Genomic DNA, 13,958 nt, shown 5'->3' with positions numbered 1-13,958 from the left:
TTGACCAACCCTGATTTCCTCAAATCTCGGCGAGGCCGGCGGCCAATGTTCTGCTGCTCGTGAGACGAGCCGGCCGAAAGAGATTCCACCGCGCGGTGTTCCTGATTTGGAACAAGAACCCCCCTGAACGTGTTTGTAATAGTCGGGAGTTATTTGACTCCGGAGCCTCATGCTCTAGCCCCTCCAAGGCAACTCACCATGGCCTCCTGCATGCGGTTCAAGTCCCTTCAAGGCCCCCCAGCGTCTTGGAAGGCTGGAGCAAAAGTTTTGAATAAAACTAGAATCCTTGGCTCAATGGTCTTCTGGCTCAGTTATCCTGTCAAGCGCCGGGCTTCAACTATAACAAAGAACACATTATTAACACACCATAGCATCATATCCCAATGTCAACACAGCCCAGTTTCCGATCAGTGCTTCCAGTGAGGCCTCATTACATTAGCCTACCATCCATACATAGTAAACACTGAATATTCCACGTACAAGTACCGACTGGTAGGTTACATACTCAAACCCATGGCTCAGATTTATAAGCTATTGCCTCAGCACCTAGCGTTCAAGGCGATGGACGGAACGCCCGGGGGCACATCATCTGTGAGATTGGACGATAGCCATGACCGCCGGGGCAAGTTAATTCAAGGTGACGCTCGGTCGCTGATGCCTTGAGTCTCGAACGAGTCGCCGCTCGCCTATTCCCAATTGGGGATTCCCGCGCGGTCCTGACCCCATTCGGATATCCGGTCGACGAACTGGGCAATGGAAGGCAGATTCATGGCGGATGGCATTACTTTTCGTTCTTGGGCACTACAAGGGTTAAACTTGATTGCTATAAATGCCCAGGTTGACCTCCCTTCAACAAATCGTGGTGAAAATCTAGTTGCTGATAAAAAAAACCCCCATCTAATCTGAGAGAAGCCAGCTGGGTCCTCACGACCAGGCCCGCAAGGCAACTCGGGATTTCCTCAGGAGCGAGACCAATCTGGCGTGGACTCGTTTCATCTGCGGCCACTTCCTGATCGACTACGCGGGCCAGCCCTACATCAAGAGCTACATGAAGCCTGATCTTCATTTTGGGATTGACGTGGCGAACAAGGCGGCTTCCATCCCGGGCACTGGCAACGACATTATCGCCTTTTCCTATACATATGACCTGGCCAAGTTTGTCGTTGCGGCTCTGGATCTTCCAGAGTGGAAGGAGGAGACTATCTTCTGGAGCGATAAAGCGACTTGGAATGAGGTCGTTGCGTTAGCGGAGAAGGCAAGCGGTACGTGAATCCATGTCCGGATATTATACAACTATCGTTACTAACGACGGCGCAGGAACCAAGTTTACCGTCAACTATGACCCTGTGGAGAAGTTGAAGAAAGGAGAGATCAGCGAGCTTCCGGGACAGGTGCAGCTGTACAGCTTCCTCCCCAAGCCATTCCTGTAGGGCCTCGTCTCGCGTTGGGGCCTGATGGCTATTCAGGGCCATTGGAATCTCCCCGAGGAGAATAGCCTGAACCGCCGGTTCCCTGAGATTGAGACCTTGAAGGTCAAGGATGCTTTCAAAGGCTGGGAGGGCAAGTAGTGTGATTGCCTTTGTGAGTCACGCCTAGTAGTGAGCAGGGGCTCGTCCCGGAGAACGATAAAGGTGATGAAGTTGATTGTTTAAGACTTGATCTTTACTGGAAGCATATCTCGCCATTGAAAGCGTAGCCTTTTGACTAACGTAGTTTGAACTGGATTAAGAAAGATGTGTGGGGTTGGCGAGGACAACAAACTCGACGGCCACTCTTTACCACCGAGGGTTAAGCAGCATAAAATACATGAATACCTGGACGAAGATAGAATGCAAAATCAGCCTGAATATTAGTAATTGACCACTGGATTTACTATTTTCCGTCACTAATCTACCCCCTGGTGCCTCTACAATCCGCCCAAACCAAGCTCCAGCGAACCCCATGGCTCGCATCATCATCCCCGGGTCATTATGAGTAGAAAGAGCACAAGCAGCGGCTGCTGGATCTGCAGACTCCGCCGTAAGAAATGCGACGAGGTCCATCCCACTTGCGGGGATTGCAACGCCCTCGGTCTAGACTGTCTCTACAGCGACACCAAGCCTGAATGGATGGACGGAGATGTTGGACAGAAGCAGATGAGCATGGCCATCAAGACTCAGGCTAAAAAAGGGCAGAGGTCGAGGCACTCTGAAAAGGCCAGGGGGGACAGCTTCATCAATACTTCTGCCGTTGACTACGATTCGGCTACGGGCAAGAAAACAGCACCGAGTCAGGCTTCTTCAGCGTCTGAGCGGCCCTCCAGCATTGACGCCGGGTTTCCGATCCAAGAACCAAATAATGGCCTTGTTTCTTCTGTCCCAATCTTACCTCGATCTAGCCTCACGACAGATGAAGAGGCCGAGATCAACTTCACCACCATATATCTCGACAATGTCTTCCCTTTCCTATTTCCCTTCTACCGCCCTTCCATTCTCGACAACGGGCGTCACTGGGTGCTCCATCTGCTCAGATGAAATAGCGTCGTACTACACGCAGCGCTGAGCCTAAGCTCTTACTTTTTCGCCGTTGCCCTCGACTACGCCCACCTCGAGGAGAACCACGACAGTTGCAAGTCCCTAGTCTGGAATGAACTGACCGCCCAGGCGGAAAGGACTATTATTCTTATTCAGAAAGATATGCAGAATCTCCAGCAGCGAGGAGTAGCGGCCAGTCTGGAAGACAGCGTCAACGCGATGCAGAGCATCATCCATGTGCTAGTCTTTGACGTGGCTATTGGGAGGACGACTGACTGGGATATACATCTCAGGCCAGCGATTGCGCTTTTCCGGGATATTCTGACGCATCACGGAACACGGGGGTCGCAAATCAGTCTGGACGCTATACTTTTTCAGATGCGTCGACCTGAACTATCCGTCGTCAATCTGATAAAGCTGACCCCGGCGACTCCGAGTCAGTCTGCGTTTCGTTTTTTTTACAGCCATGCTCCTATACATAGATGTTGTTTCCAGCACAGCACTCGAACAGTCGCCAAGATTACTTCAGTACCACCACACTTTCTTGGACGACAGCACAGGAGATGCCAAGATTAGCCTCGAGGGCTACGTCGGCTGCCAAAACTGGGTGCTTGTGGCTGTTGCCGAGTCATCTGCTCTCGACGCCTGGAAGACAAGATCGGACGAAGCTGGAACATTGTCAGTTGTCGACCTTGTGCGCCGAGCGGAACCCATTTTTCAGAAACTAGATGATGGCTTGGCCCGTCTCTCTCAGGCACCAACAACACCGAGCCGTTCAACTCCATTCCTATCCGAGCTATACTACAGTCAAGAAGACTTCACTGGCACTCGGGCAACCAGAATCTGGGCGCTTGCGGCAAAGATTTACCTAACAGGTATCGTTTCCGGTTGGCAACCTCGGAGCCAGCCTATCCGAGACAGCGTGTCGCTAGCTCTCTCCACTCTGCAGGAGATATCGTCCCCGTCCATGTTGCGGGCACTGGCCTGGCCGCTCTTTGTCGTGAGCTGTCTGGCGTCAGGGGAGCAGCAAGAAGCGTTCAGACTCATCTTTCGTCGCATGGATGGTTTGCGGGCGTTTGCGTCGGTTGACGGGATGCTCAAGTCTGTGGAGGCGGTTTGGGAGCAATCGTGGATGCGGGATAATGGGGGTTGGAGTATTTCTAAGTGTTTTTCAATCAATGGGGAGCCGCTTTTATTGATATAAGGGATGGCGCTGAGTGGCCAAGTATCAAACCAGCACATGAGAAAGCCCTCTTTGCCTTGAAAGGTGTATTATAATATATATATATAGGTATCTATAAGAAGGCATTTAAGATGAACATTAACTCTTAATAATTTTATCACGGTTGTTTATTACTTTTCTCTACTTCATAACAGCTTCTCATGTTATATAACGTCTTATCGAAAACCTTTTTCTTTCTAGAACCAGCGAGCCACACCGCAGGTTGCCTAGCATATCGCACGAAAATTCCGTCAGTTATCGCCCATGTCACCAGGGGATTCATTGAATGTCATCAATCCAATGAGCAATGGGGTTTTTTGTATACCTCGTTCATATCGGCGGTTGCTTATATCCGTTCAATCCTACCTCGATAAGCAAGGCGCAGGACCATTATTCAGACACACGTGACCCTCGCCAAGCCGAAGGAGTCGGATCGACTAACAGGCCTGCACATTCTAAATCTCACCAAACACATCATGAGCGCGTCAAACGAGAATCAGGCATCGGTAACGTTGCTGAAAACATGTCAGACCTGTTTTAATCTCAAGATCAAGTGTGACAAGACTCAGGATTCCGATCTTTGTGATCGGTGCCTTCGGCTTGGCAAGACATGCGTGTTTAACCCGGCTCGGCGCCGGCCACGTAATACCAGTCGTCACAGGTGAGAATTTCATCCAGAACGGAATGTGTTCTGACTAATTCGCTCTCGACTTTGTAGGTTGGAGTTGAGGTCTAAATCCAAGAGAGACTCTAAATCACCATCAAACTCGGGCACTTCAGCTCCAACTGCGACCCCAGGTGACATCTTTAACAAAGATGCTTCACTGGACCCTTTTCAACGAGGAATTCTATCTTTGGAGGTCGGTGATAAACTTCTCGACTACTTTCGATCGAGGATGACACCGTACTTTCCATTTGTTGTGTTTCCAAACGATGTCTCCGTTAGCATAACCAACTCGTATCGACCGTGCGCCTGTTTGGCCGCGCTTGCAGCGGCCTCACATGCAGATACGAACCGTCAAAAAGCACTTGGCGATCTATTTAACCAAGTCGTGGCTACAAAGATGGTCAGCGGAAAGTTCAATGACCTAGACTTACTACATGGTCTTCTTATACATCTTGCCTGGTATGCTACTTGACTCATCAAAAGCAAAGACCCTGCTGAACTTTGGTTTTAGGGCACACTATCAACCTCGACCGAAGAGATATACACAGCACTTACATCTCGCAACAAGCATTATTAGCGACATGCGCCTCGATAAACCGAGGAGGCCGAAGCTGTGGGACGTTGATGGCGGTAAAGATCGAGACGAACCAGACTGGGGCCCACCCGAGATGCGCGCTCTAGCAGGTGCATATTACCTATCATCTACGTAGGTTAACTCAATCCGTCTTCTATTATCTACTAACATCCTCAATAGCTCCTCTATTGTGCTTCAGAAATCACGTCACATGTCGCATTCACCCTATATCTCAAGATGCTGCGAGCATCTCGGTCTACTAAACACGCACCCCACTGACAAGTATCTTGTCTACATTATCCGCGTGCAGACTCTTATTGAAAAGGTTGACGACATAGTCAGCAAACCTTCTGCCGCTCAGGATCTTGCACCTTTCTGGGAAGAAAGTCAACGGATTGCTCAGGAGTGTGCCGAGATCAAGGCAACATTGCCCTTTCCTCTCAGTGACAGCCGTAAGTTTCCCGAGCCAGATTATCCCCTCAATACCTAGGCATATAGCTGACACGTTACTAGCGCCCTTACTCTTGGAACTCCATATGCTGGAACTTCTCCTCAGCCAGTCATCGCCCCGAGGAACTCCGTTTGGGCTCGACAAGTTTCAACCGAACCAAAACCCAGCAGAAGGCCAGGCTGCCCTCATAGACTGGCTTTCTGCTAGCATGTCAGCGGCTCGCTCCTTGATTAGTGTGATACTTGTTCTGCCACATGGAGAAGAAATGGCGATGTCGAACATGGGCTGGATTATGATGTATTGCGGCCTATCACTGGCGGTCCGTCTTGATCTTATTGCTATCAGAAGGGCCATCTCTGGGTCAACTGGACACCTTCGTCGGTTCCTGGATATGCCTCATACACTTCGGCAGATTGTACTCCGCCTAGAGGCAGCACGGCATGGGGACAAGGCTACGGCAGCTAATCTGCACCCGTTCGAAGGTTTGGCCAGACGGGTTCGTCGGCTGGAACAGTGGTACCACGCTCAGGCTGGTGATGACCTTGCAATCACCACCACACCCAGCCCACAGGCTGTGAACCAACCCAGTGCAGTGGTAGTGGACACTGACAGCATGCCCGTCACAAACTTGCCAGCTTATCCGAATGTCAGTACCTGGGGAGGGGCTGATTGGTACCAGGGGGCAGAGTTTGACATCAGCACGTTTCTCTTTACGGACCCTGTTGACATGCCTGGTAATTTCGGTCTTGGAGATAGATTTCCTTGAGTGTAACGGATTTAGGTACGGGATAAAACTATAGACTTTACACCGGTCGTTGGGACCCGCAACACCGACTCCGAGTCGGACTAAGATACGGAGTAAGATACGGACTAACGCACGGACAAAGAGGTTGAGACGTGATTCAACGTTTTACACTGTAAATGCCGTGTAATCCTTAGTTTATTGAAGGATTGATCGTCAATCTTCTAATTTCGGCTTCTAAGCCTCATTCGAGCGTCGAAATATTCTCCGTGGATACCAGAGCTCCAGTCTACTCGACATGTATAATAAGACACCATCAAGCCAGCAATGGCTCAGTATCTCTATCCTCTCCATCTCATCTTCATCTACCTTTTCTATTTTTTTTTCTTTGATCGCCTTCAATTTCAATTACGATGCGTTCGTGTATTCCCTTGGCGGCTGCCGCATCAGTCTTGGGCGGGTTCACCACCACAGTGTCTGCGCAGCAAAATGACGACAATATTCCCTTTTCGGCTTGCCCTCTCATCGGCGCATACTACCCTGCACCCACCATCGACAATCCGTCCAAGACTTTTGCTCAGCTTCAATCAAAGTTCGCTGGAGTTTTTGATGACCTAATCAAGAATGGCGGAAGCGAGGACTATGGTCCTATCTCAGCAAACACCACGTCCTTCTCTGTGGTCCTCTTTGGGGGTGCTGAATCTCTTCGCGATGATCCGGTCTTTTTCGAGTACCACTACACCTCTCCTGAGGATCGAGCTGCTACAAAGACCAATCTCACCTCGACCACAAAGTTCCCTGTTGGAGATTTGTCCATGGTGTTTACCGTGTACACGTGGCTGGTCAAGAATGGCGACAACTGGGAGACTCCCATCACCAAGTATCTGCCAGAGTTGGCGAGGGTTAAGGGATCGCTAACAGTGCCCTGGAAAGATGTCACGATTGGATCATTGGCCGGTCAGATGTCTGGACTCAGTCGTCAATGTGAGTTATAATGATCGATACCCCAAGACATGCATTGACAACATAACCAGCCCAGGCGTGTGCCATTGGCGAGCCTTGCGATTATGCATGTAAGTATTGATAGAAATTTGAGATGAAAAGGTCAATTGCTGATGGTTGTAGCCTTTGTCAGTGATTTCGCAACGAAGCCTCCCGTTTTCCTCCCCGATACAACTCCAGTCGTGTCGTACGCTGCCTTCCAGCTGCTCGCCTTCGCCATGGAGAGGCAAGTCCGATACGGAAGGAGAAAGAACTCTTGGGGTTCTGTTCTCGACGATGCTCTACTGCGTCCTCTAAACATGAAGTCCAGCGGTCTGCTGTGCCAGGACGACACAGATGTGTTTGCGATTGAGGGACTGAACCTTTCTCAAATCGGCGAACCTGGGTAAGTAGAGTACCTGTCTTTGGATCTTGAAGATTTTTCCTGACTGATGTGCTCTAGTGCCTTGTCCCTCGTCAGCTCGATCGAGGACCTTGCTCGAGCCGGTCATTCCATCTTGTCTTCCACCCTACTATCACCGGCAATCACTCGACGATGGCTCCACCCCAACATGGACACATCCAACCTGCGCAACGGCGTTGGTTGTCCTTGGGAGGTCTACCGCGCTGGATCCACCGCCATCTCGCCCGTTCTCGATGTCTTGACTAAGAGCGGCACGATCGGACAGTATGCCAGCTACTTTGGTCTCACGCCTGACTTCAACGCCGGTTTTGCCATTCTTGCACACGATAGTACTGTCGAGGACCGCAAGCTTGATCTTAATGTGTATGCCGACATTGTGAGCGAGTCTCTTGGCTACATGCAAGCCCTTGCCGCCAAGGAGTTGGCTCTGCGCTACGCCGGCAATTATAACGGACCCAATGGTGGTGCGGCTATTCTCAACATTACGGAAAACGGCCCTGGCCTAGAGATCCAGAACCTTACCATCGGCAAGGTAGATGTCAAGGCAGAGACGGCTAAGAAGCTTGGAATCAAGGTTGCCGATTTGGATTTCAGAATCTACCCTACCAACGTGCAGGACAAGTTCAAGCATCAGTTTGTTACCGTCTTTCAAGACAGGAGCGCTCCTATTGACATGGGCACACCAACTTGCATTACCTGGCAAGAGGTTGGTGCCGTTACCGGTGTTGAGGAGACTCTTGTCTTTCTTCTGGACAAGGATGGAAGCGCGGTTAGCTTTGGACTTCCTGAGGCCAAGGTAAAGTTTGAGCGGGCATCATAGTTGGCGCATCTGGGCGGTATGCTTTTCATTTCTTCAAGATTGACTTGATTAATCACTCTTCTCGATTAATCGGACTATCTATGTGTTTATAGATCATGGGGTGGTACACATGTCGGTACTTTGTCCTGCTTCGTCCGATAGGCCCATACGAACCGAGGCCTGAAATAGAGTAGGATTCTCGCGCACGAACTCTCACAACGTGAATCATACCATCAAGGCTCTGATCCAATCATCTTGGCCATCTTCCCGGAGTCGACCGGATTTCATCTCCCTTGACAGTCTTATAGCGGGGTTGCTGCCTAAAAGGACGAGCTAAAATCAACGTCCAGGGTGTGAAACGTGACCCCTCGAGCGTGAGCTTCACGCTGACATCCTTCACTTCACTTTATCAGTATCAGTGGCATTAAAGAAACAGTCAACATGGCATCTACTGCACCAAAAGTCCCACTTCCTGAGCGTCGAGATCCTCCCGAGGTGATCGATCAGCAAGCATCCCAGCTGGTCGAGCTCATCAAGAAGAGCAACCATTTTATCGTCTTTACGGGCGCAGGAGTGTCAACATCTGCAGGTGAGCTGATTCATCCAGTACCAAATAGCAGTAGCTTATATAACGTCCAAAACACAGGTATTCCTGACTTTCGTGGCCCTGAAGGTGCCTGGACACTCAGAGCCCAGGGGAGAGCGCGCACCACCAGGGCCGTGAGTACTCTCCAGGCGGTCCCGACACCCAGCCATATGGCGCTTCTGGAACTCCAAAATCGAGGCATCATGAAGTATCTTGTCAGTCAAAACTGTGATGGACTACATCGAAGAAGTGGCATTCGGCCAGTAAGCACGGCCAGCTAAGGATCAAGAATGAAGCCATATACTTAGTCATTTTTAGGACATGATCTCGGAGCTTCACGGAAACAGCAATCGTGAATGCTGTAGAGATTGTGGAAAGGAATACATCCGCGGTATGTATGTTTAACTCGATGCCATTCTCATGCTAATGCTCCTAGACTTTCGAGCAGTCGCAACCTACGAAAAAACAGTCCGTGATCATCGAACTGGCCGCACATGTACACGCTGTGGAGGGCTTCTCCACGACAGCATCATCAACTTCGGCGAGGATTTACCTGCCGAAGCTTTTCAGCTAGCGACTGATCATGCCGAGAAGGCTGACTTGTGCCTCGTTCTTGGATCATCTCTCACAGTCACGCCAGCGAGTGGGATACCACAGATCTGTGGAATTAGACGAAATGTTAAGCTCGTCATCTGCAACCTCCAGAATACGCCTTTCGATCATATTTCGGAGATGCGCGTCTACTCCGAGGCAGACAACCTGATGACACGAGTGATGCAGGGCCTGGGACTCCCGATTCCCACCTTTATTCTTAAAAGACGATTGGTCATCACGGCCGAGACGGACGGCAACGGTCGTCAGTCGCTGACGCTCAGCGGGATTGATATTGACGGCACACCTGTGTCGTATCTACAATCTGCCAAGCTTGAGTACAACCGGCGCGTTCTTCGCTCCGAACCATTCACCTTCAGCTTCCGGACTGCTTTGAGCCCTGGCACAAACCTCAAGTTTGAGCTTGAGTTCATGGGTCATTACAATGAGCCGAATTTGATTGTGGACTATCAGGTTCAAGACGGCGAGGGCCATGAGACGTTGTATGATCTTCACTATGACCCAGGTACTGGTGAATGGATGACTATCAGAGGGTGACGGGGCATTTGAACGTGAAGGAGGTATCTATGTGCCTTTTCTAGGAGGATAATTTGTGCCACTAAGGCCTCCGCAGCTGTTATACTGAATATATATCATGAGAATGCCTTGAAGGGCCTTAGTGAATACTTAGATGTGTCTACTCCGCACAATGTGCGCGCTGACTAGAAGGCACTGCTGAAGCGGGCTAGAAAGAAAAGAAGAGCATAGGATCTTTTTTTTTATGTAAAAGTCTTGGTATTGAGCAACTGAACCTCTAGATGCACTTTAGATCCTTCCCACTGCCCTCCCCATTGGCTCAACGACATTCTTCTGGAAGCATCTCTGTGTTTCGTACTCGTTCAAACCTTTCGTTTTACTCCCAAAGTCCAAACAGGTCAAGATGCAGCGCGCAAATACTGCACCTACCTGATGCGGCAACATTTTGACACACTTGTCCATCAAGAGTTGAGCCACCTCTGAGGAAATCACTCGTCCTTTGTCCAGGTATGACTTCAGGGCTGAACCAACATCCTTCCAGAGTGCAATTTCAAACAAGACCACACCCAGCGAGTACACGTCATGACTCTTTTCAAACCTTGCTGTTGGCTTACCCCATCGCTCCGGGATACGGTAGAGGTTGTTAGCTTGCGAATGATCCTCTTCGAGATAAGTGGCTTCATCTCCAGCTCGAGAATATTCGAAACCAAAGAGTAGAGGGTTGCTGAGATCAAATTTCCCAAGGCGAGAAGAATGTGCGTCTTCTTCGTTCTCATCTGATGACTCCTTAACTAGCGAAATATTTGAAGTGGCAATAAAGGCAATGTTGTTGCTCCGGATGCCCTTATGCACCCATCCCACACGATGGAAATGCTCAATGGCAGTAGTTAACGCCCAGGCAAGGTGTACACGATGACCAAGAGGAACGATCTTGTGCATCTTGTACATCTCGATAAGTGTCACAACACCGCCACCGTCACCAGAGTCAAACGTCGGCGGTAGCATGAACGCGAGACCTAGCTCCTTTGCACGGCGGTTCCTGAAGAATCCGACACAAGGAAGGATGTGAAACCCCTTTCGCTTAGGATGGCACAGTAGTCCAGTTATTCGCTGTGCTTGGCGTAGTGTCTGTGGTTGAGGTTCACCGCTGTGGTCGCTTGCCTCTTTGTACATGTACGTCTCCATGATGACGGTTTGGCCGGCTACTGTGCCGTACTTGAAGCGGTTCTGGTTTAACTTGCTGCCGGGACCTCCTCGGTGCCTTGGTGTTTTGAAGACGATTTCTTCGCGGCTTATTTCGATGGTGTGGAGGCATGGATCTTCGTTGCGAATCGCCTCGCGAAGCAGAAGCGCAGAGTCCACGTCGGCGGCTTCCAAAATCGAGGGAAACTCGTCGTCCTTGATAGAATCTTGGGGCAACTTTGAGCCTCTGCTTGCATTATCCTCAAGCAGGAAAGGGGTCTCAATGGCAGTGCTGACTCTAGACACATTCTCCTTTAGACGGTCCCATGACTGTTGAACGGCCTCCGCTTTCTCGCTAGTCGGGATCGGAGTAGAGTGGCTGGCCCGATCTGCGGCCTCCGCCATGGTGGTGTTCAACCCTCGCATACTCCATAGTATCTCATCTCTGGCTGCCTCAGACAATTTCTCAAAGGCTGATCCCTTGGGGAACGCTTCTTGTATGCGACGGGCTCGACTAACGACAGCCTCGATACTGACAGCCGTGACGTGGCTTGGGGCCGCACTCTTCAACCACTCGGCGATCTGGGTGCCCGTCACATCGCCTGAGAGAGATGCCCTGAATAGGAGGTAACCGGAAGGTTTTTGTATGAACCCTTGTTCCTGGTTGACGGGCTGCAGTCGAATGTTTGTTGGGGATTCCCGGGCAAAATTGTGAAAGACAGGCGTCACTAGCAATCTCAAGCGTCAGCCCCTATGGTTCTTGCACATTAGTTATGGATACATACCTGTGATCTTTCCATCCTCCCTTATTTCCGAACACAGATTCTCGGACGAGATGCCTTCAGAAGCATGCTTTTTTAGAAGCCTAGTAAGTATTCTTGTGAAGGAGTGCGGCCCTGGGACAGGTGTCATGGTAGTTTCGGCATTCTGACGGTCCTTGGCCGTGGCCGAAGCCGCGATCAGCTCGAATCGACTACCCTCATCTTTAGATCCCACAGCTATGAGTGACGCGTGACAACAGTCCAGGATCAGCAGTACGTCGCCTGGGGCTGAGAAGAGTAACTGCTGCCCTTCATTCCAAGACAGCGCGGGCTCGTTCTTGTCTTCAAAGGCCGTCCACTCAGCTTGACCGTGCTTGCCAGGGCCGCAGTGACCCGCATAGTAGATGATGATCAAGCTGTCTCGCTGAGACTGGTTCTCGACGAATCCGATAATCTCCTGGTTGAGCCGTTTGCGGCACGACTTGTCCGTGGGGATGCGAAAGACGACACTATTATACTTGTAGGTCTCTTCAAACACTGCTCGGAGCTCTTGGACTTCCTTTTCCACACGATTCAGGTCATTTTTCTCCCAGTGGATAAGTAGGACGTTGACTTGCGTGTATGGGTCGCGCAACCCCGGCTCAATGCCGCTCTTAAAAGACTGAACAATATCGGCATCGCTCATTTGACTGGCTTCCGTGGAACAACTTTATCACGCACAAATAGAAAAGAGTCTGGCAAGTAACCAAAATCACGCAAAGGAGGCACACGAGCTGAGCCTTCGGATAAACGTATTTGCTATGCTGTGTAACGCACACTGCAACAAGGCCTACCTATCACGCGGGGGCGGCTGAATTGTTGTTTCCTCTTCTCTCAGCAGCCACCAACAGGGAGGGTTATCGCCAACCGGCGAGATTGCCCGACCAGAGCCTGGCGAACAGCGACCCCGCAAGTATATAGCCTGCGGTAATTCGTCCAAAGTCCTATGTCCAATGCTGTCGCCTTTTCCCAGTGTTTTGTAAAGTCCAAGATTCGTGACCATGTCGGAGCCTGATAACCCACGTCGCCGAACAAGGCCTGAAGACTCCTCTGAAGACGAAGAGGCAAACGCACTCTACTTCCTACAGTTCCTTCTTAGCTGACACGCGCTCAGCCTCAGACAGGCTTCTCGGAGAACGCGAAAGGACGCTATCGCTCTCGCGTTGATCAATATGGAACCAAAGCCGACGTAAGTGAGGCAATAACGGTTAGAGATATGCGACTGACCCCAGCTGAACCCCCTGTAGTGGCCCCGTGAGCCACTCTACCAAGTCGGCGAGACCGTCTACCTCCAGATCGCTGGACGCCAGCAGCCTGCTGGGCCGTACGTGATCGTCTCCAACGACTTTGAGAATGCCACGTACCAGCTCCAGCGATTGGATAATGGCCAGAGGCATCCGGTGGCGGTACCCGAGACCAGTCTGCGGGTGATAAGCTCTTGATTTGCTGCAGGCCGGGGATACAGGGGGGCGCAGCCAGGCTTCTACGGCCTGTGTTATGGAGGCCGCTGGGTCTGCGGCACCAATGGGATGCAGTGCATGATTGAGGGGGCCTTGAAATCCGCACATTCCACCAAGATCAGGCGTACCTAACGATGGCTGAGCTATTGTTTCAAGACTCAAGATTACGGTGAACAATCTGGCAATGGAAATTACATCTTATCGCTCATAGAAGAATATCAAAGCTGTTGATTTTCTCCTTGGCAAACTCTTAAGATTGCGAGTTCACCTTGAGATCAAACGACATGACGGCAACGACATCATCCAGAGCCTCAACAGCATCAGGAGCCTCGACCGGCGCGACGGCTTCTCAGGTACAGCAGCAGCAATTTGTTAGCAGACAAAGACGTAAGGAACACACTGCAAAATTTAACTCACTCTTGCTGTTGT

General features: G+C 50.6%; 5 protein-coding genes across 5 annotated transcripts; 4 read left to right on the top strand and 1 right to left on the bottom strand.

Annotated features, from left to right (window-relative positions):
- Positions 1 to 916: 916 nt before the first annotated feature.
- LRP88_01773 (uncharacterized protein) lies at positions 917 to 1,430 on the top strand (the record flags this gene model as incomplete). The annotated part of the gene is made up of 2 exons (XM_083238447.1): positions 917 to 1,262; positions 1,318 to 1,430. The coding sequence occupies 2 exons, from the start codon at positions 917 to 919 to the stop codon at positions 1,428 to 1,430; spliced, it is 459 nt and encodes a 152-aa protein (XP_083105555.1).
- A 3,553-nt stretch (positions 1,431 to 4,983) lies between these two features.
- Positions 4,984 to 8,394, top strand: LRP88_01772 (beta-lactamase/transpeptidase-like protein; the record flags this gene model as incomplete). Its single annotated transcript, XM_083238446.1, has 7 exons — positions 4,984 to 5,108; positions 5,157 to 5,428; positions 5,490 to 6,161; positions 6,620 to 7,153; positions 7,204 to 7,242; positions 7,295 to 7,556; positions 7,614 to 8,394. The coding sequence occupies 7 exons, from the start codon at positions 4,984 to 4,986 to the stop codon at positions 8,392 to 8,394; spliced, it is 2,685 nt and encodes an 894-aa protein (XP_083105554.1).
- Positions 8,395 to 8,814: 420 nt separating this feature from the next.
- Positions 8,815 to 10,108, top strand: LRP88_01771 (DHS-like NAD/FAD-binding domain-containing protein; the record flags this gene model as incomplete). The annotated part of the gene is made up of 4 exons (XM_083238445.1): positions 8,815 to 8,962; positions 9,020 to 9,222; positions 9,278 to 9,350; positions 9,405 to 10,108. The coding sequence occupies 4 exons, from the start codon at positions 8,815 to 8,817 to the stop codon at positions 10,106 to 10,108; spliced, it is 1,128 nt and encodes a 375-aa protein (XP_083105553.1).
- Positions 10,109 to 10,375: 267 nt separating this feature from the next.
- LRP88_01770 (uncharacterized protein) lies at positions 10,376 to 12,715 on the bottom strand (the record flags this gene model as incomplete). Its single annotated transcript, XM_083238444.1, has 2 exons — positions 10,376 to 11,997; positions 12,055 to 12,715. 2 exons carry the CDS (start codon positions 12,713 to 12,715, stop codon positions 10,376 to 10,378), a joined length of 2,283 nt encoding a protein of 760 aa, XP_083105552.1.
- A 453-nt stretch (positions 12,716 to 13,168) lies between these two features.
- Positions 13,169 to 13,511, top strand: LRP88_01769 (uncharacterized protein; the record flags this gene model as incomplete). Its single annotated transcript, XM_083238443.1, has 2 exons — positions 13,169 to 13,258; positions 13,317 to 13,511. The coding sequence occupies 2 exons, from the start codon at positions 13,169 to 13,171 to the stop codon at positions 13,509 to 13,511; spliced, it is 285 nt and encodes a 94-aa protein (XP_083105551.1).
- Positions 13,512 to 13,958: the final 447 nt, after the last annotated feature.

The sequence above is a fragment of the Fusarium phalaenopsidis genome (genome assembly GCF_050370095.1).
Source record: "Fusarium phalaenopsidis strain FUZ10S chromosome Unknown contig_32282, whole genome shotgun sequence".
Classification (NCBI taxonomy): Eukaryota; Fungi; Ascomycota; class Sordariomycetes; order Hypocreales; family Nectriaceae; genus Fusarium; species Fusarium phalaenopsidis.
This window is presented reverse-complemented; position numbering and strand designations above follow the sequence as displayed.